The sequence below is a fragment of the Electrona antarctica genome (assembly GCF_951216825.1).
Source record: "Electrona antarctica genome assembly, chromosome: 6".
Classification (NCBI taxonomy): domain Eukaryota; kingdom Metazoa; phylum Chordata; class Actinopteri; order Myctophiformes; family Myctophidae; genus Electrona; species Electrona antarctica.
In genome coordinates this window covers 25,528,257-25,555,681 of record NC_136811.1, presented here as the reverse complement: position 1 = coordinate 25,555,681, position 27,425 = coordinate 25,528,257, and the positions used below count along the sequence as shown (strand labels likewise).

The 27,425-nt window shown below is 42.0% G+C and overlaps 1 protein-coding gene across 1 annotated transcript in view; it reads left to right on the top strand.

The window, feature by feature from the left end:
- Positions 1–27,425, top strand: part of adcy2a (adenylate cyclase 2a) — a 132,630-nt gene that overhangs the window by 7,448 nt on the left and 97,757 nt on the right. Inside the window, exons 3-4 of the mRNA XM_079503523.1 lie at positions 13,581–14,211; positions 23,122–23,319. Of these exons, the coding sequence (XP_079359649.1) occupies positions 13,581–14,211; positions 23,122–23,319 (829 nt within the window). The remainder of the gene's footprint in view (positions 1–13,580; positions 14,212–23,121; positions 23,320–27,425) is intronic.

Below are 27,425 nucleotides of genomic sequence, written 5' to 3'. Positions count from 1 at the left end.
AGCAATACCACTGGATGGCACTGTTGCGCGCACACAGACACACACACAGGCCAGGGAGGAGGGCTTGTACAGTACAGTACAGTACAGTACAGTAGAGCACCACTCAGTTCAGACAGGTCCGATTTGTAAACAACACACAGACGTAAAGGGTGTGGTTTCCTCCCGACAGCAACGATTATTTCCTTATTCAAGCAGGGCTATGTCCTGAGAGGGGAGAGAGAGAGACATTATGTTAGGAGAAGCACACTGACTTGCCAGGCTGTCATGTCGACTTCTTATAATTTAAAATCCTGGCAGAAACAATGCAATATAATGGCATGCACACAAGTCTTATTTTCTTTTCAAAATCTTTTTATTTCCGTTTTATAACAGTATGGGTGTCAAGTCACAGGTTCATAGAACAAATAAAAATAAAATATCAGATTTTAGTATCAGTGACTGAGGTAAACAAACGTAGCCTACTGTATGAATCAGAGATCGTGGGCAGACATAATGAAAAGACTGTTATTGTGCAAAACATGCCCCTTCAAGACAAAAGAAAAACATTTTCTCCCCTTCAAGTCCCAATTTAGTATAGCCAATTCCCAATTCCCCAGCCTCTCTACAAGTACTCCATCTCTGCTAACCCCACACAAGTCTTATTTTAACCACTTGTATCCCAGGATCCATATTCTAGGGCGAACATTAGCCAATACATGCTCACACCGCCAGAAATAGCAGCTCTACAAGCTCATGACGCATTGTGAGCTTATAGATTAGCTTTTTTCGGTGTAGATTGAGAGATTGGGTATAGATGGAAAGAAGTGTGACTGCTCGTTTACCCGTTAAATGAACACTAAACTGTAGCTACTGTGTGCAGCCCGACACTGACTTCGCTGATGACATTGCGCTTATCAGTCAATCATTGGAATACGCTCAGGCTCTCCTTCAGTCTCTTGAGCAGGCCTCCAATTGTGTTGGTCTTTATCTCAACGAGACGAAAACTGAATACGTAAATATATGCAAATCCAACAATAACCACATTATACAAACACTTAACAACACTTCTGAAACAGGTTGATGACTACAAGTATTTGGGTTCATATATATCTTCTTCCGAAAAGGACTTTCAAACTAGGAAGGGTATGGCCTGGTCAGCCTGAAATGACATGCATAAGATCTGGTCATCCCAGCTTAGTAAGCAATATTTAGGACGACCGTTGAGCCGATTCTACTCTATGGCTCCGAGACATGGACACTTTCAAAGCCTTCTAATGAGAGCGCAAAATCTGTCTTGGAAGAGCCACCCATCGACTAATCTAATATACGGCAACCTTCCCCGTGTTTCTTCACTAGTCCGATCCAGAAGAACACAGTTTGCCGGCCACTGCTACAGAGCTGACAATGAGGTTATATCTTCCCTTCTTCTCTGGAGTCCTGCCTCAAACCAGACCAGAGGTAGAAAACTGTCGTTCCCTGATGTCATCGCTAGGGACACATGCATCAGTAAGCAGGAACTGGGGATGGCAATGAAGAACCGGGAAGTCTGGCATGGCATTGTGAAATCCATGATCTCGACCGCGGTCGAAAAATGATGAGTGCTCACACAATAAGGGTACCTTCACATCAGTCTCAAATCACAGCATTAGACTATACAGCACCTTTCCAAAAATAATTAATATCATGGAAAAGTGTATTTCCATAATTCCATTAAAAAAGTTTATAGATTCAGTGCACACAACGTAAATGATTTCAATTCTTGATTTGGTTGTCTTTGCACAATTTTGGCTTCCAGCTCATAAAACCCACTAAAACAGAATTTCCAAAAATTAGAATACTGCAGAAGAAATCACCATTTACAGTTTTTGCAGATCATGAATGTTTTAATCTGAATGCCACATTAAGAAATTAGGATCAAATCAATCAAAATATGGTACTTTCAAAACAGAAATGTCAATCTTCAATACTTGGGAATCTTTGCCTTCATCACTGCCTCGATACGCTGTGGCATTGAGGCAATCAGCCTGTGGCATTTCCCGAGAGTTAGGCGCGATTCATACTCCTATTTTAGAGCTGAATAAAAGTCGGTTCGGCTCTGTAGAGCCTACAATGTGACGTAATTTGAGGTTCGGGGGGGGGGGGGGGGGGGGGGTACCGTCCTAAAGTCGGCTCTTCGGAGCTACTGAAATTTCTGACGAGCCGAAATCATTTCGGCACTACAGCGGTAAAATAGGAGTATGAATCGGCCCTTATGGAAGCCCAGCTTTCCTTGGTGCTTGCTATCAGCTCTTCTTTGTTTTTGGGTCTGGTGCCCCTCATTTTCCTCTTGACAATACCCCATAGATTGTCATTGGGGTTGATGACAGGGGCATCAAACCAGGTTGTGGTGCTTCTGGCGGTATGGGTATGGGGGTCAGGTCCTGCTGGAAGATGAAATCTGCATCTCTATCTGCAGAAGGAATCAAGGTCCAAGGGTTTGGAGGAAGACGGGTGAGGAACAGAATCCAAGCTGCTTGAGGTCCAGTGTGAAATATCCACAGTCAATGGACTGTGTTTAGAAATGTTTAGATTTGTATTATCGTGAGAATGATGGCTTCCATTTTCCCATTGCAACTTTTCATGACTAGAAAGCCTGCAGTTTCTATTAGCTTGGATTCCCCATCGATGATGTCACTGGTGAATGGGTTTCTGTACTGCCCACAGCCCTTTTATGAGACACAGACTGAGTAGAAAATTGTGCCATTTTATCACCATTATTAGTGAGGACCTATTATATTATATATATATATATCTTATATGAAGATGGGTTGAAAAGTGGTGAAGTGGTCCTTTAAATCCAAGGTCACGGCAACAGTCTACCAGAATGTTTTAGACGACTTCATGATTCCTTCTGCTGAGGATCTGTATGGAGATGCAGATTTCATCTTCCAGCCCCTGCATGCCCATACCACCAGAAGCACCACAACCTGGTTTGATGCCCCTGTTATCACAGTGCTTGACTGGCCAGCCAACTCGCCGGACCTAAACCCCATTGAGAATCTATGGGGTATTGTCAAGAGAGACAAGAGAGAAAATGAGGAGCACCAGACCCAAAAACAAAGAAGAGCTGATAGCAAGCACCAAGGAAACCTGGGCTTCCATAACTCCCGGGCAATGCCACAGGCTGATTGCCTCAATGCCACGGCGTATCGAGGCAGTGATGAAGGCAAAGGGATTCCCAACCAAGTATTGGAGATTGACATTTCTGTTTGGAAAGTACCATGTTTTGATTGATTTGATGTGATCAGTGCTCCTAATTTCTTAAGAGCCTTGTATGTGTACTTACTTACTTATGCCTATCGCTCCTTTTCATGGAGCATAGGCCGTTGACTACAGTTCGCCAGACTCCTCTATCCTGGGCCTTCTTTTCCAGCCGTTTCCATGTCAGTCCACACTGCTTGATGTCAGTCTCAAGGTCCCTGCGCCAGGTGTTCTTCGGCCTCCCTCTCTTTCTTTTGCCTTGCGGGTTCCATCTAAGGGCTTGTCTTGTGATGCTGGTATTGGGCTTCCGAAGTGTGTGGCCGATCCATCCCCACCTTCTTCTCTTAATCTCCTCTTCCACTGGTGGTAGCCTCGCTCTCTGCCAGAGGTCATTATTGCTGATGGTGTCTGGCCAGCGGATGCTCAGAATTCTCCTCAGGCAGCTGTTGATGAAAGTTTGCACCTTCATTGTTGTTGCCTTTGTTGTCCTCCACGTCTCTGATCCGTACAATAGTACTGGCTTGACGTTTGAGCTGAAGAGTCTGAGCTTTGTCCGCTGGCTGATTTGTTTCGAGCTCCAAATGGTCTTTAGTTGGATGAATGTGTATGTGTATGTTATTGTTTGTTTTGTTCTGTGTTGATGGATTGTTTTCTTGTTGTATTATGTGCCCTGAGGACCTCCTCGAAAATGAGTTGCTGCAACTCAAGGGGCTTATCCTCTGGTGAAATTTCAAATAAATAAATATAAATAAATAAATAAACGTTGATTTCCTCAAATTCAACGCAAATAAGACAAAAGTGCTCATAATTGGCTCCAGTGAGCAGCGGAAATGTATATACAGTACCCTGGGCATCCTGGCTATACAAAACAATGGTACAGTAAAAGATCTATAGGTGTAATTATTGCATTTTAATGCACACAAACAATGTTACTATAAGCTTATGCCTTCTTTCATCCCTGAAACATAGTGTTAGAGCCTTTCTGTCAGTAGAAGATGCAAGAATGCTAATCCACGATTTAGTCTTTTTGCGGCTAGGGCTAGACTACTGTAATGCACTTTTTTCTGGCCTTGCTAAGAAAAGCAATGACAGACTACAACTTGTTCAGAATGAGGCAGCCAGAGTTTTAACACAAACCGAGATGAGAGAACGCATATTACTCCAGTTTTACCATCTTTATACTGGCTCCCGATAACCTTTAGGATTGATTTTAAAATAATTTTAATTGTTTTTAAGGCAGTTAATTGTTTAGCACCTTTTATCATTTATAATGTCATGATAGGTGCTATTTATACGAATAAAGTTTATTCGTTTTATTGTATTACACTCCATTCCGATCACGATTCATTATTTTATCATTTATACCTGTAAATACATTTCCAATGCTAGATGTGATCTTGCAGAGTTTTGCATAAAATAAAACGGTGGCACACTTGATTAGCTGCGAAGGGAATGTTACAGAATGTGAGGATTGTCACAGTCGAGGTGTAATATGTCGCACCTTGTGAACTGTGAATAAAGTGTGAATTCCGTGATGTGGATAACGGTAGACATTTTCAAAGGACCATGGACCATATCAATGCCAATATGAAGTAGTAGACTAATCAAATAGAAGTCAGACACCCCATCACCTTCGTCACCATGGTAATATTATGCTAATTATAATGCAAGTCAAATCCTTCCATGGAATGAGGAAGTTACATAACCAGTTCACCTTTTGGGCTGCAATTACAGTATTGATTATTTTAACAGCGATCAATAACTTTTTGGATTCATTTAATTATCGATTATGCTTTGCTGCACATCGGTGTCGTGCAAAAATAGTAAAAATAGCAGAAGCCCAAAATACTAAATAGGGGTAGATTATTAAAAAAAGATTTGTGTATTTATTTTATTTTATTTGTATTATTATTTCAACTGTTGGACTCATAGAACAATCTTTGGTGGGTGAAAACGGATCTTCAGGATGCACTTATTTCTCCAACCGTCTCCAGCTAGGCAACTGATGTGTGATCAATTCAAACCGGTTACACAGAATTTAACTAGCAATCTGCAAACATGCATCCCACATTGAAAGATTGTAGAATTGTATTGTAATAAAGGCTTGTCCAAATTTAACAAGACAAGGCATACTATGTTGCAGATAACGTGTGTGTGTGTGTGTGTGTGTGTGTGTGTGTGTGTGTGTGTGTGTTAGGGCATTAACATAAAAATCGATTAGTCGACTAGTCGACTAGCAAAACGGTAGTCGACACTGTAAATCAAAAATATTATTAATATTATTTTTAATATTTTTTATGATTTATTTTTTATTTTTTACAGCAGACATGCAGCTGTGAGCTCTGTTGTTTTGTTGGTAGTTCTCCAACTTAAGTACTAATCCCTTCCTGGCTGATTGTTTTCATATCATATACAAGCCGACTGTACGTGGGTTTTGCCGTCACCGTCACTCGTGTAGGTGCGGTGGGCGGCGGTGGCTGGCTGCACTGGCAACATTTTTCAAAAAGAATATGGCTCATACGCTCAATGGGGACAACTACAGTGTGTAAATACTTTTACTATTGGTGAGTTTATTACAATATTACTGTAGTTTGTTCAACAAGTTAGATTGGAGACGTGTCGTCGTTTCGTCCGGTACAGTAGTATAGCAGCCTGTCCCTCCTCACTCTGCCCAATAATATCCAGTTTGGTGACAGTCAAACTACAGTAGCGCTTGCCGTGATTTCATGTTTCTTTTTCTTATTCATCTTTCTTCATGCTTATCCAACAAAAGTGCAGGCGTGCGGCATTATTAAAAACAAACGGCTATGCCGCGCGATCATAGTTATAATAGTCGCGATGTTGTGAAGTAGTTGATCATCTGATTCATAGCCTGGTAAGCCTGCTAGCTACGGTAGCAAGCCTAGTATGTAATCATAACCTCCTAGCTTGTAGCTCCTTCTAAAAACCAAAGGAACTGTGGTTGTAACTTGTTGTTGAACATTTAGGGTTGTATGAAAAACATCGCATCATTTATTTCTTCTCCTCCTCCTCCTCCGTCTCAACAAACATTTTCAACAACGTAACATGCTATGCTGCGCCGTAGAAAGGTCTTGCGCATCAAAAATAGCAGATCTACAAGCTCACAGCGCGTCCATCCGTGAGTCATTGTGGACTTGCAACTTTGACTTGACTTTTAACAGCTGATGTGAATTTTCGGCCAATCAGAGCGGAATTCAGCGTAATCTAGTAAGAGAGTGGCGACACTAGCGTTGACTGCCATTGTAACAATGGAATGCGGAAGTGCTCATTCTATCTCAATGGGATAGTTCCAATGTTTGGAACTATAGCCCATAGCACCCCGCTTTGTGGCGAGATCAAAGCGTGTCGCCACTCTCTTACTATTCCACTCGGCCTGCATTCACTGCATGGCTCTGTTTTGCAGTTAATCCTTCACTCGCGCTGGCCGTTTCAGAACACGATGTTTTAATGCTTGATTGGATGGAAAAAAATATCATATTTTACCGCCGACTAATCGATTATAAACCGATTTTGATGGTATTCGTGTCGACTATCAAAAATCACGTTTGGTTAATGCCCTAGTGTGTGTGTGGGGGGGGGGGGTCGTCTCAAATTTCTGGATAACTATAATAATTATAGTTATAGTATATAACAAAATAATGATATAATACTATAATTATTTTGACTGTCCTATAACCTGATGCATTTAGGAGGTAGATTATTATTTCTCATAACAATTCAGCTTCATCCTCTTGACATAGTGTCAGTCCTCCAAAGCAGGGGTTCGCTGGGGTCCCCCGGGAATTGCTTTAACCATGTCTCGCGCATCGGCACAATGAATGTCGTTTCCGGTGAAAAGAAGGTTTTTCAACGGCCGACAGCAGGCGCTGTGATACTCGCGGTCTGTTTTTTTCTGCACCGAGCGAGAGAACAACAACCGGTCAAGACACCACACACAGCATTTTTGTCATTGTAACATGTGGTTACGGATATTTGGCTCTTCAAAATAAGTGTTACGCGTGATAATAGCTTGGCAATGCGCGATTTAATGCTGACGGCAAGACGGTTTTAATCAATTCATTTGTTGGCACTATGTGCAACCAGTGAATCCAACAGCTTTTTTACTTCCATGACTCATCACACACATTAGAGATTATTAGCCACACTAATTATGTTCACAGATGCAAATGTAATTAATCATGCAAATTGTGGAAGTGCTTTTAAATCAGCCTTTCTCTCAGTTTGTCTGAACAAAACAAACACTGTGAGATTTGGTCATGTTCGAGAAAAGGTGGCTAAATAAGGTACACAATGTTGTTGTTGGTAAAACATACACTGTATGAATGTAAGATCATGGTCCCCCTTTCATACTCCCCTCCTCAAATAACCCATCCATATTCCTCCTGACCTGGGATGCTTTCTAAGAACGGCAAAAGGAAGGATACAGTACAGTATGGTCAGGCTCCTACTTGATCTAGCCCCCCGAACCCACCTAACCCCTGCCCACTTCGACAGGCTGGAATGGCTTAGGGTCGACGACAGAGTACAGCATCTTGCAATGGGTCTGGTCCACAAGATTCGATACACCACCAAGATACCCATGTACCTTTCTAGATACTTCCTTAATGTTAACGAAGTCCACACCCACAACACCAGAGGGAGTGCAACGAACCATGTACAACCCAGATTCGGCACAAACAAGGGACTAAATTCTTTTCGCTCCTATGCCACCAAAATGTGGAACGCCCTACCAACTGTCATTAAGACATGCGAATCCCTTGACTCCTTCAAAACCGCTCTCAAAGGGCACCTACGGATGGCTGCAATTCGAAACTGGCCCCCGTAAAATCTGAATCCCCCGCCACCCCCTTTTTCCCCTCACTGTATATATTTCTTTTCCCTTTTTACCTCCTTTATGATGAATTCCTGTTCTGTTTATAGAAGTGTCTATTTGTACGTCTCTAAATGTTTTGATGATTTGAACATGGTGGACCCTATTGGAAACAAGTGTAATGCTTAATTGGGTCGTCCACTCACAGTTAACAGCCTTTGTATTGAGTTTGTGCTTGAAATGTACTGTAATTCTGCAAACTGTTAATAAATTCTTCAATCAATCAATCAATATGCTGTGCCCCATTGGCTTCTGTGAACTGTTACGCCCCAATGTGTCTAGAGGTAATGGGTATGCATAACATATAAAATGTACAGGAAACCTCACTCAAAGTTTAAAAAGTCTTTACCTTTGTAACTAAAAGTTACAAAGGTTGATCTTGAATACAAATGGATCAATAAATACATGATGGAAGTTAATCGACTTTCAAGTATATTGGCAATCATTTATAATAGCGGACAATTAGTAGACACAATTATAAATAGGGTAATATATATGAGCGGAGCAGTCCAACTTACAGTGGTGGGGTTTACCCGAAAAGAAAAAAGACAAAATCAACTAGAAAAAGTGCCCTTCCGGGCACAGGTCTCCACCAGGAGGATAGGAGTGTGTGTGATGTTTGGCAAGGATGTTTAGGAGGATGTTTTTTTTTTTTTTTTATGATTTGAGGCATTTTGTTCCAAAAATGTGTTTTGCAAAAATCAACCTGTTGGTGGCGCTATAACAGGCCAATGTGAAAAGGGTGGGATATATTCCTCAGCCTAGTAAGAAAAAGTGTGAAAGATTTCACGTAAATTGCATGCTGCGTTCATGATTTGAGGCTATTGTTCAAAACGGGGCAATCTTGCAAACTGTGAAAGCCAATTATAGCCAATTAGGATGGAATATGAAATATCGGACAGATCCAACTTGAGCACATGACCATAGAGATACTGTGTAACGATTTGTGAGATTTTTGGACAGAATCTGGAGGAGTAATATCAAAAAATGTGTTTTACAAAAGTCTGCCTCCTGGTGGCGCTATAAAAGGCAGATGCGGAAAATGCAGGTCAAAGGTTTGTCCTTGGCCTCTAGGGAGTGTGCATGCAACGTTTCACGCAGATCGGTGCAGTTGTAGGTCAAAAATGTGAAAAGCTGCCTCATGGTGGTGCTATAACTGGCCGTTCTGGAAAATGTGGGGCAGAGGTTCATCGTTGGCATCCAGGGAGTGTGTGCAAAGTTTGGCATCGGCCGGGTTAGCGGTGCCGGAGATTAGCTGTACACAGACGGACGGAAGGACACACACACACACGGACGGACGGACACACACACGGACGGAGTGCAAAACATACTCTCTCCCCATGCCTTCGGCCTGGTGGAGACAATAAACTCACCTAACCAAAACCTAACCATCAACAAAGGGAAAAACTACAACTTAACCTAATACTCCTTCCCGAAGGGAGCTGAACATAAAACAAAAGGATAAGCAAAAGTTAGTATGATGGTGAACAGCTAGAGCTAAGTTAGCAATGTCATCTCAACGAACACCAGGCAGAGTTTGTCCTTTTATAGGAGACGGTCCGAGGCCACCGGACAGTCACATGACCGGCCTGGCCAATGAGGGTGATCAAGACCTCACGTGGCTTCCACCGGTTCTCGCGAGAGATGGCGAGCGAGAAGGGACATCCTTCATCTGCATTTGGAAAAGCAGAATAGAATAGAAAAAGTGCCCTTCTGGGCACAGGTCTCCACCAGGAGGATAGGACTGTGTGAGATGTTTGGCAAAATGTTTAGGAGTAATATAAACATGTTGTTTTGTTTGTTTGTTTTTTACAACAATTTTCTTCATTTTGTTGAGGAAATGCAGAGCCAGATCACTCAGAGCATCTCTGAGGATAGAATTCTGGATGAGCAGGACATGTGCAGCATTTTGAACGAAACGGGCCACTCCTGAAAACTTTGGAAGGCAATGTTAGCCAATCAGTGTAGAATCTGAGAAATACAACAGACTCGTCTTGATCACATGACTACAGAGATCATGTGTACCGATTTGTGTGAGATTTGGATGAAATCTGTGCGACTAACATAAGCAATGTGTTTAGCAGAAATCGGCCTCATGGTGGCGCTATAACCGGCAGATGTGGAGGGATGCAGGGACAATGTTTTTCCATGGCCTCTAGGGAGTGCGCATATATAAGTTGTATACAGATTGATGCAGTTATAGCTAAAAACAGAAATTGGCCTGTTATAGCGCCACCATGAGGCTGATTTTGAAAAAAAAATGAGTGGCATGTCGTCCTCTGCCTAGTGGAAATGTGCGTGTATAATTTCATGGAAATTGCACACTCTGTTTGTGATTTGTGGCATTTTGTTCGAAACGGACCAATCATGTGAGCTTTGGAAGCCATTATTAGCCAATCAGGATGGAAGATGCGAAATGGTGCAGATCCGTGTTGATCACATGACTATAGAGATAGTGTATACCGAATTGTGTGATGTATGGATAAAATGTGTACGAGTAATCTACAGAAATGTGTTTTGCCTAAATCGGCCTCATGGTGGCGCTATAACAGGCCGTTGAAGAATATTTGGGGCAGAGGTTCGTCGTTGGCATCCAGGGAGTGTGTGTGCAAAGTTTGGCATGGATCGGGCCAACGGTGGCGGAGATTAGCTGGTAACAGACGGACGGAAGGAAGGAAGGACGGACACACACACGGACGGAGTGCAAAACATACTCTCTCCCCAAGCCTTCGGCCTGGTGGAGACAATAACAGCAGCAGCACTGGCCACAGTGGCACAGCATAAACAAAGCTGCTGACAGTCCTGATATATAAGCTTAACTCCACAACTATTGGCTAGTATAAATATATATATGGAAATAAGAATTACATACATATATTATATATATATATATATATATTATTATATTATATATAGTTCATATATATTTAACGAACCATAACCATAAAATCACAACACCCGAAAGAACAATAATAAACGGCTTGCCGTTACAACTGGAACCACTGCTCTGAACAGCAGTGTGCTCATTATTTCTGAAGGGGTTCCTTGGAAGTGCAAGGTCCTTGCAGAGGATGCAGGTGTTTAGTTACTGTCAGGATGTGAAAAACAATATAGCGGTAGCCCTTATATCGTTACTGTCAGGAGGAAACCTTGTGTCCAAAAGTGTCCCTTTTTATTAGGATTTAAAATAATTGTGAATTGTAGATCTGCTATTGAAACCACTTTTGTACGAGGTTTCTTTCAATATAATAGCAAATTCGTCTCATGACAATGTTGACGCTGAAAAGAGGGGTCCTTGCCCCTTTGGGCTTTGCCCCTACTAACTATTCCTATAAAAGAGGCCAATGAAATATAACTACTCAATATAGCCACACCTAAACCTGTGTTAACACACACGCACACGGAAATGATATGAGTCATCGGCACTCAACCATACCTTTTTGCGCCAAGGTTAATATTTCTCAGGAAGCAACAGAAGGATGATGATCATCACAGATTCATGTATTGACCTACAGTGCAGATTAGCAGTGAAACGAAAGAAATGAACTGCTACTAATGTACATTACATGTAGAGAGAGAGAGAGAGAGATCCATTTTCTCGGGCAGGTCAATACTGTCAATTGCGTCATTGCCTCCATTAGCGTGTGGGAAAGACAGTGGGATAGAGAACATTCACACACATCTTGCTGCTCTGAGCTTCCCTGTCTATTTTAAGACTGTTTCTTGCTGCCACCTAAGCATTGGAACAAACATGAAAGGCACCACAGTTTGCTGTCTGTTGTGTTGTCACAGCATCACGCCCCAGAATCATAGGAAGATGAGGAACAGTTAGGTATGGAGTTGTTCTTAGCCCCACTAGTGGCGGGGCTCTAAGGATGGCAGTTAGTGCAGCAGGGGGGTGTCATATGTAAATGAGCACTGCACTACAATTTTGGTGTCAACGAGCACCATGCACGATTTACACCATCCACCACCTGCCTGCTTCGCCCGCACGCTTTCGCACTGACAAATTGTGCATCACTTCACAACAAATTTCAAAATTTTCTTCTGATTGTTTGTTTTCCTTTGTTTGTAGTTTTTTTTCAACCAGAAATGATCAGGCTTTTAACCTAGCTGGCTAGTGCCAATCCCCCTAAACTAAAGTTCACATATACCTGTACAGTATACACATTTATTTTGTCAAATATTTGACCTAAACTGTACATTAAACTGTAATTTACTGGTTCATCACTAATTAACTATATACTCCAACACTGATCTGATTCTATGAATGGGAGAAAGAAACAGGAATGTGATAATCATATTTTATACATTTTGCTCCAAGCACTGATGGACGGCTTAAAACTTTGTTTTGACTGGATTTTGTATAGTGTGCATGTGTCCTCGCAATGCTTTCACCTGTTGAAACATCTTTTTGAGGAGCGCCCTCCTATTACAGGTTTAATGTTTGTTTTTAGTTCAGTGTTTGTTTTAAAAACGCCATTGGCAATGAAGGGAAAGTTTACGTCATCTTGTCCCTAACACAAACATGAAATGCCATTAACAATAAAGAGAATTTAATGTTTGTTTTGTCACCGTTTGTTTTACATCACCATTACATCACCTAATCAACATGAATTAGACTTTTAATAGCGCCCCTCACTTCACACATGTTTTAATACTGTTTACACACAATTCATGGGATTAATGCATCAGGCAGACACACAACATTGAAAAGGACAGCTTTTCACAATAGTACAATTTACCTGAACCATTTCTAGCACTGTATATTTCCATCATGTTTTTCCACGGGATGTCCTTACAGTCCCATTTTCAAACAGACAAGCTGTATATTTTTGTGCATCTGCATCAGGCAATAATCACCAGCAGTTCACCTTTAAACCAGTTAAATCTATTTCAACAAACCTGTTATTTAGGCAAATTGTCTCTAAAAGAGAGAGTTAGGGAAGGCAAGAGGGAGGGATGAAGAAAGGGTTGACACTGTAAATATATACAGTGTGTGTGTGTGTGTGTGTGTGTGTGTGTATATATATATATGTATATGTATATGTATATGTATATGTATATATATATATATATATATATATATATATATATATATATACACACACACACACTCTTTCTCTCTCCCTCTTGTAATTACATCATGTTTTAGTGCTGATGTAATCAAATTATGTGTCCCTCCCTTCTCTCTCTCTGCCTATATTTCTACATCTTCCCCACACTTTTCTCTTCTCTTCTTCTATTTCTGTCTGTATCGCTCACACTCTGTTTGTATCGCTCACACTCTGTCTGTCTGTCTGTCTGTCTTCTGACTCACTCACTCACTCACTCACTCACTCACTCTCTCACTTGCTACCTTCTCTTGTTGCTACTACCCCTCCCCTCCCACTTGGCCATCCCTCCCTCCCTCCCCTTTCCCAATCCCCCCAATGTCCCTCCCCCTCTCGCTCTCTCTTTTTCTTAGCAGCCTCTGTCTCTGCGCTCCTGTTCATTCCCCATTCCAACATGTTGGCAGGAGGACGAAGGGGAGGATGCTCCGCTCTGCTCTCGGTGCGTTCCTGCCACCCTACCGGCCGGCGCGCGCCGCCACTGCCTCTGCCTCTGCTGTCAGTTGCCTCCGCCTGAAGGACTTAGGAGAGGAGGCGGAGGAGGAACCCAAGGATACGTTGGAGATCAGGACCTCACACCACAGGGGGTACAGGAGCGACAGCAGCAGGAGAGCGAAGTGGGGCAAGTGCTCTTCGTCCGTGGTAGAAACTCCTTCTGCCACCACCACCACCACCACCACCTCCTGCCCCGGAGCCCCTTGTCCCTCCTCTTCCCTCTGGGCTCCCGGATCCATGTGGCAGGAGGCGATGATGAGGAGGAAGAGGTACCTCCTGGACCGGACGGGGGAGTCGGCAGGAGGAGATAGAGTTAGTGAAGGAGGGTCAGGAGTTGGAGGAGGAGGAGGTCGGCTGAGGAGGAACAGGTCATCGGACTGGCTGTATGAGTCCTACTACCGTATGAGCCAGCAGCATCCGCTCATCGTGTTCCTGCTGCTCATCGTGATGGGAGCGTGCCTCGCTCTGCTCGCCGTCTTCTTCGCTTCAGGACTGGTAAGGCAACTCACTCGCCAAGTTGAACAAACATGCACCTACTCATAGCAGAGTGTCTCATGTGTACAGACAGATGGTACCCCCCTCTTGTTAGCACGGATTGCTGTTTGCATGCATGCAACCCCCCTTGTTAACAGTGGATTTTCTTGAAAATCTACTTAAGTGAAGAAAAAACAAACTACAAAACAAATAAATAAGTGTACAAAAGTACTCTCTCCGGGTTACAAATGGCTGAATTAACAGATTTTGTGTATGAAGTTGCAGAAATATTAACTTACATACTGTATACTCATGGAAGTTGGAACATACAGCGCATATAGTGCTTCCACATCCACACTTCCACACAAGCACCCGTGCACAAGCACATGAATTGGCTTATGTGTAGAGTTCAGTCGACTATAGATGCACTCTCCCACATGCATGCGCACAGCATGCAGTCCCTGTTGCAGCAGTAATGTGAGGAGAAGACGAGGGCACAAGATGAAAGTGAGTGGATAAGGGGCTTGGTTATTGTCTGAGCTCATGGTTGACTGAACTAGAGAGAGAGGAGAGCTGGAGCGTAAAGAGCCAAGGTCTGTTTCCACCCAATCTCTAGGTCTCTGTTAGTCTGGAAAGGAAGGCATGTTAGATGAATACAAATCGCGCACACACACAGAGTTGGCACTGTAATTATTATTTGTATTATTGCTTAATATTTATTGTATTTATGATTCAGATGTTTTTAGTAGGAGAGGCTTTCCCATTGACCCATTCCCGATATGCTAGAGAGAGAGAGAGAGAGAGAGAGAGAGAGAGAGAGAGAGAGAGAGAGAGAGAGAGAGAGAGAGAGAGAGAGAGAGAGAGACAGACACACGCACGCTCACAACACGTTGAATTGTGAGCTGGTAGATCGGTTATTTTTGGTACGTGACACCCACACACTCAGGCTTAACTCTCTACAGCACAGACGCCAAAAAAAACATATATTTTGTTTTATATCGTTTTTTGGGGTTTCTTGCATTAGGTGTGAACTGGCACCATAGATGGTAGAATGATTGGGACTTTGTGTGGCCTTGAGGAGGAGACGGAGACATGTGATTTCCATGCACCATCATCTGCAGCAGATGGATGGGTCAATAGCAGACAGAGTGTGCACATCCATGAAGACAAGTGAATCACTTCTGGATAATTAGGCTGAGCCAATCACATGGAAAACACAGCTATATCAATACAGCGAGAAGGCAAACCTTTATTTAAGTACATAGGCTATTATTTAAATCTAGCAGGTATGAAAATAGCCTATCTATCTACAAACTCATAATGTGTCCCATCGCGACACCTTGGGAGCTTGTAGATCGGCTATTTTCCCTGTTTTTGAAAATAAATGATTATTAAATGAATAAATAATTAATTTGATTTGTTTTTGTTGACATTTTTCTATGTTCAGCCCATTTTCACAAGGGAAACTTTGACAGGAAAAGACGCGCTTACCGTATGGAAAATAGAAAATAAAACTCCTTAAACTGAGACTTAAAAGACTTAAAAAATATTTTTTCTTTATTTTATCATGCTCATAAAGTGCTCTGTGCTCAAAGTGCAATTAAAAAGCAAACGTTTCGGTCCTAGGACCTTCGTCAGTGCTATATGATTTTCACAAACAAAGAACTTGCTCTTAAAGAGCTCCAAAACAATACAGCTCAGGTGCTGAGAAAGCCCATTTTCACAAAATGATTAGTTGTGCATCACCTGTGCCAAAGTTTTGCCCACGTTCTAGCAAGATGTTAAAGCATAATTTTATTTATACAGGAAACAAGGAGCAACAAGGACATTTAAAAAGTATATATTTTTCCATACCGAAAAGGAAATATTCAAAATGTCATTTCATTTTGATCAATAGAAATCCACCCGCCATTACATTCAAAGAGTACCAAGCACAGTGACACAGTAAAAGCAAAGTGTAACACTAAGGATTTTACTGTGCACCATATAAGTATCCTGGTAAATGCATTTTGCCACTGCAGTAGTCAGTCCTCCCCAAAGTAGACCTTCATTGTATTTGTGGGTGGGCAAGAACGCAAGATTGTGGACCTCCCTGTTGTCTCTCTCACTTTGCTCTGTCTCTCTCTCTCTCCCTCCCTCTCTCTGTCTCTCTCTCTCAATTTCAATTCAAAGGACCTTTATTGGCATGAGAAAACATACGTTTACATTGCCAAAGCAAAAGTGGAACAAAACAATCAAGATAAAACAATACAATAACTAGAAAAAGTGCCCTCGGGGCACAGGTCTCCACCAGGGCAGGTCAGGTTGTGGCCTCCTGGTGGCGCTATAATAGGCCAATGTGAAAAGGGTGCCATTTCTTCATACGCCTTTGATGGCAATTGGATGATTTGAGGCATTTTGTTCCAAAAATGTGTTTTGCAAAAATCAACCTGTTGGTGGCGCTATAACAGGCCAATGTGAAAAGGGTGGGATATATTCCTCAGCCTAGTAAGAAAATGTGTGAAAGATTTCACGTAAATTGCACGCTGTGTTCATGATTTGAGGCTTTTGTTCAAAACGGGGCAATCTTGCAAACTGTGAAAGCCAATTATAGCCAATTAGGATGGAATATGAAATATCGGACAGATCCGACTTGCGCACATGACCATAGAGATACTGTGTAACGATTTGTGACATTTTTGGACAGAATCTGGAGGAGTAATATCAAAAAATGTGTTTTACAAAAGTCGGCCTCCTGGTGGCGCTATAAAAGGCAGATGCGGAAAATGCAGGTCAAAGGTTTGTCCTTGGCCTCTAGGGAGTGTGCATGCAACGTTTCACGCAGATCGGTGCAGTTTTAGGTAAAACATGTGAAAAGCTGCCTCATGGTGGCGCTATAACAGGCCGTTCTGGAAAATGTGGGGCAGAGGTTCATCGTTGGCATCCAGGGAGTGTGTGTGCAAAGTTTGGCATCGACCGGGTTAACGGTGCCGGAGATTAGCTGGTAACAGACGGACGGAAGGACGGACACACACACACACGGACACACACACACACACACACACACACACACACACACACACACACACACACACACACACACACACACACACAGACGGAGTGCAAAACATACTCTCTCCCCATGCCTTCGGCCTGGTGGAGACAATAATAGTAAACAGAGCTGTGTTACATTAACACTTTGAGTAATACTATCTTGTGAGACTATAAAAGATTGTGCATTTTCTGTCAGAGATAGTTATACATCCATATAGGAGACGCTTTATACCTTGAAAGTTGACAGCAGTATTTCAATGTTTTAAACATGTTATAAACATTTGGTGGTTTTCAAACTCTCCTTGGGTGATTGTAATCCGTGGGAAGTACATGTCTCTGATGTCTTGGTACAGTGGACAGACGGTTAGAGAGTGTAGCTCAGTCTCTACCTCGTTTTGAGTGCAGTGGGTGCATAGTCTGTTGTCTTTTGGGAGCCAGGTCTGCCTATGGGGGGATTTCTCAATCGTAAGACTGTGTTCGCTGAGTCTATAAGGTTATATTCCACTAGTAGTTTTGGACTGGAACCAGTTGGTGTAAAGCTCATTGAGCATGTTGCGCTCATAGGGTGTGATGTGTGGGGCTGGGAGTGGTTGTTTTCAGAGCTTGGGCATAAGTGTATTGGGGTGTGGTTGGTGGTGCTTGCATGTGCGTGGATGGTGGTGGGTATGTGTAGTATGAGGGGGGGTGGGCCTGCCTGTGGTGCGCTGGCATGACCTCCGGGTGGAGCAGGGGAGGCCTTGGCTGTAGGGTGGTGTCCTCTGGATGAAGGCGGGGTCTCTCTCTCTCTTTGCTCTCTCTCTCTCTCTCTCTCTCTCTCTCTCTCTCTCTCTCTCTCTCTCTTCTCTCTGTCTCTCTGTCTCTCTCCATCCCACTGGCTGGTTGACCTAAATCCTGTGCTGATTTGGAGCTCTGTGCTGGGAGAGACAAAGCTATCCACAGCCCTTGGGAACCATCCAGTCGTGCGTGCGTGTGTTTGTGTGTGTGTGTGTGTGTGGGGGAGGGGGTTGGGGGGGACCCCTTAGAAACTCGTTTCTACAATTCAAGGGGCTTATCTATGGAGCTCCTGAGTGGCCATGGTAAGAAAAATAAATGATCTTGTTCGAATGAGATATTGTCTCGTTTTAACAAGATAATTATCTTGTTTGAACGAGATATTATCTTGTTTGAGCAAGATATCTCGTTTGAACAAGATAATATCTCTCGTCCGAACGAGATAATGATCTTATTCAAACGAGATAATGATCTCATTCAAACGAGATAATGATCTCATTCAAACGAGATAATGATCTCATTCAAACGAGATAATGATCTCATTCAAACGAGATAATTATCTCATTCAAACGAGAACGCGTTTGAACAAGATGTTATCTCGTTTGAACAAGATATTATCTCATTCAAACGAGATCTTGTTTGAACGAGATATCTCGTTTGAACAATATATTATCTCACAAGATATTATCTCGTTCGAACGAGATAATTTTACCATGGCCACTCAGGGGCTCCGTACTTATCCTCTAGTGAAATTTGAAACTAAATAAAATCAGAATGACATTGGGGGGGACAGACAGAAAGAGAGAGGGGGCCCTCTATTATTCACTCTAAAAACAATTCAAGACATTTGTTAGACATTTGTTTGAATTTAAGTCATTTGTTAGCCATGTGCAGTATATGAGTTGTAGGAACACACCTGTTTTATTAGAATTGTTCATTCTCATCAAGATGTGCTGCTTAGACAGGAAAAGTTACCTGTACTTATTTGCTTTATTCACAAATTCTATACAGTTCTATATTCAAATCTATGTGACTGTACAAACAGATTCTGCAAGAGAATGAGAAAATAAATGAGGCACAACAAGTTTTTTCCTCAATTCGCATTCACACCATTGGAAAGGCCCTGCTGGAATGGAGGTTCTTGGCGCTATAGCGATAGTAATTTCGCTGTGATATCTCCATACATCCACCTTGATGGAACTCTCCTCGCTGTGATATCTCCATACATCCACCTTGATGGAACTCTCCTGAAAATTTTATTAGAGCTCTCAGAGCTTTCAGGAAGGCAGTAGAGGAGCAGATCCATTATAAATGGTGCTACACTGAACTGGGGCCTTAATAACTTTGGTCTTATAGCATCAGTACCTTTCTCTGTTTCAAATGCTGTATTTTCAGCAAACATAAAGATCTTCTATGAAATTTAACTATAGCACATAGTACTATTAAAGTATTATTAAGCTCTAAACATCGTCCATTAGCTCAATCTGAGCCCTATAAATGCATTTTGTGTGCGTGCAGTGCCGTGCACGTGTAGGTTTTGGATATTCGATGATGTCACCCCATGGGAGCTACCGGAGGCTAGTGACGAATGCATGCTAAAAACAGACGGTAAATAAAATGCTATTAATTCTGGATTAAATCACATTAACTAAGGGACTGGTCGTTATTTATGCACCAGGGGGGGCTGGTGCAGATGTGATTTCGTTTTTTATTTCTTCCTTGACCCCCCCTCAGCCTCCAAATATTGTGGGACCCCCCCTCAGGGACTGGAATAATATATATGACCCCCCCCCCCCCCCCAACCACCATAAACCATATTTTTTTTATATTCACACCAACAGTATAGCAGCATAAAGTAAAGTGAACGCTGATCGTTTATTAGGCGAATAGCGCCTGCCGTCGGGGGTTCATTTGGTTCCATCCGTCATTCCATTATGGTCAACACTCAACACTGATGATATGCCATTGCATTCTTCCAACTAAAGATTTAAATATGAATCTCTCGGCAGCTCTGAAAATAGCAGATGCAGACCTACAAGCTCACAACAACACGCTGATGACGCGACGCAAATTTGTGAGCTTAGATTGGCTATTTTTTAGGTGAGCCTCAAAGCCATTATAGCCACAGATGTGTGCTGGTGCTGCCAGGGCAGTGGGCACCCCTCGCCTCTGTGCGTCCTCATTCCCCAACCAAGCCCAGGATGATGAAAATGAATGAATACCGGTATGCTAAATACATATGTCACGCATACCATTGTTAATACTACAGCTTCATACTCCACCGAGAAAAGCACAATTTGCGCAACACCAACGTTCAACAACTGCCTGCTCAGCTCATTTAGCCAGCCAGGCACCACCGAATAGTTTAACTCTTTCTTTAGTCTATTACAACCACATACGCAGACAAAAGTACATGGCACCGTGGCCAAAACACAAGTAGGCTACTATGACGCAGACACCAACAATCCAACATTGCAATGCGAGTGCGCAAAGATGCACATGACAGCTGCTTTTAGACCAGCCCTACTACCGTATTCTGAATGAGAATCTGTCTCGAATGCGCTTTTCTCCACCTCCATGACGACGATGCGTTGTCCAAAGACGGTAGAGTCTCTTCCATCAAAATGTTCCATGTCCAATTGTCCATCAACATAAAGGCTATAAGGTGTTCCTGTGATGTTTTGCTACTTTCTATGTGGAGGAGCTTCGTTCACAAGCAACTTGAGTCACAAACAGTAACTTGTGAGAAGTTTATATCGTTACGTCATCCACAACCTCAGCCGCAACATTATTATTATTGTTGTTATCATCTCAGTCTGACATTCTCCTGACTTGGTGATGCGGCGCTGGGTTTCACCGAGACACCTCACACCACCACCGCATCCTCAGCAGCGGTGCTGTCAGCCTGCTGCTCCTCGCCTTCCTCCTCTCTGACCCCCGACAACACTGGCTCTTTTCAGCGGCCTGCTGCTGCTGGCCTGCAATTCAAACATCGCGGTCGGGGGAGGGAACTTTGCTGGTAGAACAGATCTACAAGCTAACAACGTGTCACGTTGTTAGCTTGTAGATCTGTTCTATTTGCATGCGCAGTTGCGCATACATGGAAGATACCAAGTACACTCGCCACACAGGGTAAACTTTATATAGATAGAGGAGTAAAACACTATGAAAAACTAAATAATCAAAAACAAATTTAAATACAAAATTCAGCAAATTAAAGTTGTAAAATATTAAGGGAATATTATTCCCTTTTTTCTAACTGTGTATTTGATTGATGACTTTTATTTTAGATTACATAGATGTGTATATTTGTATGTCTTTAAATGCAATCTGTTAATACAATTTTCAATCAATCAATCTTTCATTGTCTCCGCCAGGGCCGGCCATGGCCGAGACTATGTTTTGCCATCCGTCCATGTGTGTCCGTCCATCCGTTCCTATGTCTGTATGTGAACAGCTCATCTCTGTCACCTCTGTCACCATTGGCCTGTTTGACGTGAAACCGTGCAGTGTGCACACACACTCCCTGCATGCCAGAACAGAACCTCTGCCCCAAATTTGTTCACATCGGCTTATTATAGCGCCACCAGGTGGTCGATTTTTATTCTTACCGATTTTCTCCAAATATCACACAAATCGGTACACAGTATTCTCTATAGTCATGTGATCAAGACGGATCTGTTTGACTTTTCATATTCCATCCTGATTGGCTGAGATTGGCATGTGAAGTTTGCAGGAGTTGTTCACTTTGAACAAAATGTGAAAGGCAGAGGAAGAAAAGCCACCCTTTTCACATTGTCCTTTTATAGCGCCACCAGGAGGCCGATTGTTGCCTGTGCAATAACTTTAATCAACATTAATCCCTCAACTTCTACAAATGCCACACCTCTATATTAGTCCGGCAGTCCGGCTTGTGGGGTGGGAAATTTGGTATATATGGTCTTTTTATTGACCTAAAATATTGTTACATTCATGAATCCACTTGCTGAACGGCTGTCGGTATTGAGCAATTTGTTTTATAGGGGTGTATATGTGATCCTACCATTAACATCCTATATAAGGCAAAAATGTCAAAAATGAATTATGCTTTAAGTAGCATGTAACATGTCAAACTAGGGGGTTTTCATGATTCTGAATCCATTCCAAGCATTAGTTTTGCACTCCTTGGGCTAAAAACGGCCATAGCCGTCATCACAAATGTGATGAAATGTGATGAGGTCAGCACATTTTGGGCACATTTGGGTAAGTGGACATGTCACATGCTACATAAAGCATAATGGAAGTTTGAAAATCTTGCCTTATATAGGATGTTAATGGTAGGATCACATATAAACCCCTATAAAACAAATTGCTCAATACCGAGTCAGCAAATGGATTCATAAATGTATGTATATAGATTATTTATTTTAGGCCAATAAAAAAAGACTATATACAAAATGTCACACTTTAAACAAAAGAAGCCTGTCGGCTGCCGGACTATATTGACTGAATTCCGAACATTGCTGGCCCACAATACCAAACCTGTGCTCCGAGTCTGAGGAGGACCTTTTCTAGTTTCTAGTTCATTTATATTTACTGCTGCTATTTTTATTTGCTGGATATATTTCTGCCTTCCATTGTGCCACATATCCATTGCATATTTGATTTGTCTGCCTCCTTGTTATGTGACTATGGTTTTTTGGTAATTTGCATTCATTTAAACTGTTATGAATACACCTACACAGAAGGCGTATTTCTTGAAATGTGACTATTGATGCTTTATTTAACATCAATCTGTATGAATGAGACAAATTAATTGTTTGATGTGAATGATGTATGCATGTTTGGATTGTTTATGATCCCACTCCCTGTGTGTAAGGATATTTACCGTTCTCCCATTCCACGTTTAACCACTTCCAACCGTGTGTCCCTTCCTTTTCATTAAAGGAAAAACATGTCCAACAATAGTTAAAATAGCATATCTATGAGCTTGTTTCGCAAGACGAAGTACGTATAAAAGAAAGTTAAACTCTTCTCTCTGTCTCTCTCTATCCCTCGGTTCTGCTCTGCCTCTCTTACACAGAATGCTTTCTCTCTTAATTAACTTCTTCCACTGACCTCAGTTGTTTGTTTGTTTCCTTCTCTTAGGACATCGAGGACCATGTGGCCTTTGTAATCACCGTTCCCACTGCTATGGCCATCTTCCTGGCTGTATTCGTGCTGGTCTGCATCGAGTCTGTCTTTAAAAAACTCCTGAGGGTTTTCTCCCTGGTCATCTGGGCCTGCCTGGTTGCCATGGGATACCTGTTCATGTTTTTCGGGGGCATCATCTGTCCTTGGGATCAGGTAAGATGAGACTTTTAATTTGCTCTTGATGTCCTATATACCCCTCACTGATTGGCCACTTTGTGACACGCTATGGTGCGACAATATTACTTTAAATCAATATCACAGCTGTTGAAGACTTTTGCCTCGATTATTTTAATAGCGTACGCAATGCGTTTGTGAGCTATTATTGTACGCCACCATTGTATAATCAAGTATAACACAGGGTTACGTGGTTTAGCAGACTAATCAATTTAGTTGATTATAAAAGATCTGAAATTTGTTTTGTGACGATTAGTGAAAATCTAAACCTGCTTCTTGATTATTCAATTAACCAACAAGGTTGACTAATTTTTGGTTATAAATATCTGCTTCGATATATTTCTTCAACTTCATACAGTTCGATGTCGAGATAGTTGATTTGTGTTTCAGCATTCTTTACCTATACTAGTCTCTTGAGACAGACTACGGCACAGACAGACTTTTTACTTTGTCTGCAATTGGAAAGTAAAAAATAAGCGACGTGTTGTTTTCTCATTCAACACCTTGGCTGTGTCAGTACTGCTGCAACTTCCTGCAATGAGAATACATGGCACAGGCTGACTAAATAAGCGATTTAAATGTGTTTCAATTTGATTTTATGTGCTGTAATTGTGCTATATTTGTTGGGTTGTATGGCAATGTGCCACAGAACTTTGTGTTTGTGTTTTGCACAGTAAATGTGGTGGATCAGCGAGCTGTTGTTTGTAATGCATGCGTGCGCGCGTGCGTGTGTATAAACGTATTATTTTCATCTATTTATTATATCTTTATTATTACCATAGATGCTCGTCTTAAACTACCACATCAAATTATTTAAGCAAACAAATGAACTGAATGAAAATGCAGATCAGATGATTTTGGTTGTTGATGCTTGTTTTTGTTTGTTTGCTCGTTTGATTGTTTGCCTTTGTATTACTTGCGCTTTCATCTTTCAAACTTCACTGACGTGAAGAGAAAGTTAAGCCACTGATCCAACTATATGATGTATATCTATATGAGTGCCTACCCGTCCCAATTACTTAAGGCATTGTTGCAAAAGGTCATGATGAAACATAATACACTGACGTGTTAAAGCTCTGAGTCTGAGCCTGAATGTGAATTTGAAGTATGTGATAAAAGGGGATCTGGGGTGGAGTCTAATTATAAAGAACATGGATGAATGTGAAAAAAGAGGTGGCCTAGAAATAGGGGGAAATCTCCTGTGGTTTCGATTTGTATTTAATCTCTGCACAGAAATTCCTGCCCTATATTCTAAATCATGGATCTTCAACAGGGGTTCCAGGACCCTAGGGGGTCGTCAGAATTAGTTTAGGGTGGCCGCCAAAGTCTTGAGAGATAGACTTGTATTAATTCATTTATTTTATTTTAAATGAAAAATCTATCAATTACTCGCCGCATGAAGCCTTGAATTATTTGGTTTTTGGCACATTCCTGAGCTCTAATTCAGTAATTGGGGACTCTGCTGTGGTATGAGACCAAAATTAAACTATATAAAAGGATAATATAAAGTCCAAAAGCATACTGATGATTCAAGTTAAAAAACAATGTTTTAAATATGGTTTGCTCTTGTTAAGATCGGTCTCCTATTAACTTCAATTAGTCAAATATTGGATTATTGACCCAGGAATGCGACAACAACAAATCTCCATAAATTCAAGGCTTGGGGTAATTAATGGTGAAATATTACTTTAATTCAAATATCTGAAGATATACAGTATAATTATGTAACACAAATTCAACATATGGATTATTTAGCAAACCTATTAAGTTGTAAACAAACAATGTTGACAGTTCTGTCAAATTAATGAATGTTCTTTAACAATAGTTGAATATGCCAACAACGTGTTATACAATGTGGGGGTGGCTCCCTGCTTCATCTCTCTCTTAGCTAAGGATATGCTTTTCCTGTAAAACATGTAAGATCTCTGTTCTAAATCAATGTCTCTTTTAATGTTTCAGTGGTTATCTGGTTTATCTCTGTGTTCAGTCTGAGATGACGGTAGACAGACACGTAGACTCTTGTCTGTCTGTCAAACCAACCCCAGGATAGTAACACTTGCAGAAAGGTTGTTATTTTGAGAGAGAAATGTTCCGCAATATGAATACATTGTATATATTTTATTTTGATGGTAACAATCAAATATTACAGTCGACAAACTATAGCTATCATATTATTGACACAGTGTTTCCGTATTTATAACTGTCGTCACACAGTGACGCTGGAAAATGGCAACCAGAACTACGTCAACCTAAGCGAGTCTCCGCCCTGTGCTCGTTCCTTATAGCAGGGGTTCTCAATGTTTTTGCCTGGGGACCCCCGGAGATGCTTCCCCGCCCCCAATAAATTTTTCGCTTTTTGTGCTTTTGAACTTATTGATAGTTACAGTGAAGACAGACAGGAAAGAGGGATAGAGAGAGGGGTAGAGACATGCAGCAAAGGTTGTCAGTTTTTGTTCCTTTTTTATAATCTGGGGACCCCCCAAAATAATTTGGCAAAATGGCAAGGGGGGTCGCGACCCCCAGGTTGAGAACCCCTGCCCTATAGACCAATTATTTGTTTACAAACTTTGGGACTAGGCGCACAGGTGACTGTTTCATGTAATCAATTCCCAACAGATCTCCAAACCTGTTGTTTTGGGGAGCGCTGGTTTCAGTCCATTCAACCTCCTCTTGTGAGTTGGCTAGTGAGGTGCACCCTAGGAGACATTTATACTTCAAAGCCCAACAGTATTGCGCACAGAGAACAGCTGATATACAAGCTCACATCGCATCGCAGATGCGACTGTTGTGAGCGTAGAGGTCTGCGTGCGCGACACCATCGAGGGACGAAGCATAAATTATACTTGATGGACTGCAGGTGCGCGTGTAGCCGTGCACAAATAGGCTCTGCTGCCGTTATCATGAGCGCACCTCCTGTTCTTATGACAGCGACTGGAGGTGTGGTTTTGAGGGCAACTGTTTTGAATTGCTATTATTGTTCAAACACAACAGAAACCAAGGATTATATATTTCAAGGGCGAGAGATCACAATAAAAATCCTAATCATTCTTCCTCCACACTGGGAGAAAAACAGCATCTGAAAGTTTGATGGGGCATTTTTTACACGTGAGTGCAGTTAGAACTTTTCCATTGCCTCTTATGAGAGGTGGTGTTCTTCTGCTGCCTTTATGCGTGCGCATGCTGTTTCTTATCAGTGTGACGTCGTCTGATAAGGCGTCTATAGAACACTGGGTACTTTTATGTCATTCTCATCCATATTCTTGCCATTTTAAGCACTGAGGTCACCAGCGAGTATACATGCAACAGCAAGACATATTGGAGGACTGCTGTCCTACAAAGCCAATGTGCAGTAACTACGGGAAAACAAATTGGCCGATAATGGGTTTAAATGTGTTTGAACTGGTCAGTCAAAAGAGATAATGGCAAATAAGTGATATTGTTCTTGAGGTAATTGTTTATCCCCCAAATTCACAGTGTGTCCAAAAACTTAGTAATGGCACTTTGGCTTTGAAGGGCAGTATGGTATTTTCACTATTTTTAGAATTTATATTGTAGAGCAGATCTTTGTTTTGGTGGTCTATGCACCACTTTGATGCTCAAAAATAGAACCGAGCTTTGAAAGACCCGTCAACAGATTTTGGGTGTGTCGGATCTGCGTGTGCATCCCAACATATTTTGACGTGCCCAGCCAAAACAATGAGTACATTTCTTGACGCGAGTATATAACACCTCCTATCTGTCAGGGCCTTCACAGAATCGCGAGGTCGGAGATCTCTGAGCACTTTAGGGAGGCTTAAATGGCAGCTGACTCCCAAACTCTGGTATTTCTACAGACATGCTCTACCCAATGAATTGAATCAAAGTGAAGCTTAACCTATTGTGGAAGGCTTCCTTTCTTAGGATATTCTAATGTCTCTTCTACCTTATCTGTGTATAGCAGGCACAGACAGGAACAGTGACAGGAGTGTGTGTGTGTGTGTGTGTGTGTGTGTGTGTGTGTGTGTGTGTGTGTGTGTGTGTGTGTGTGTGTGTGTGTGCGTGTGCGTGTGCGTGCGTGCGTGCGCGCGTGTGCACGTGTGTGGGGG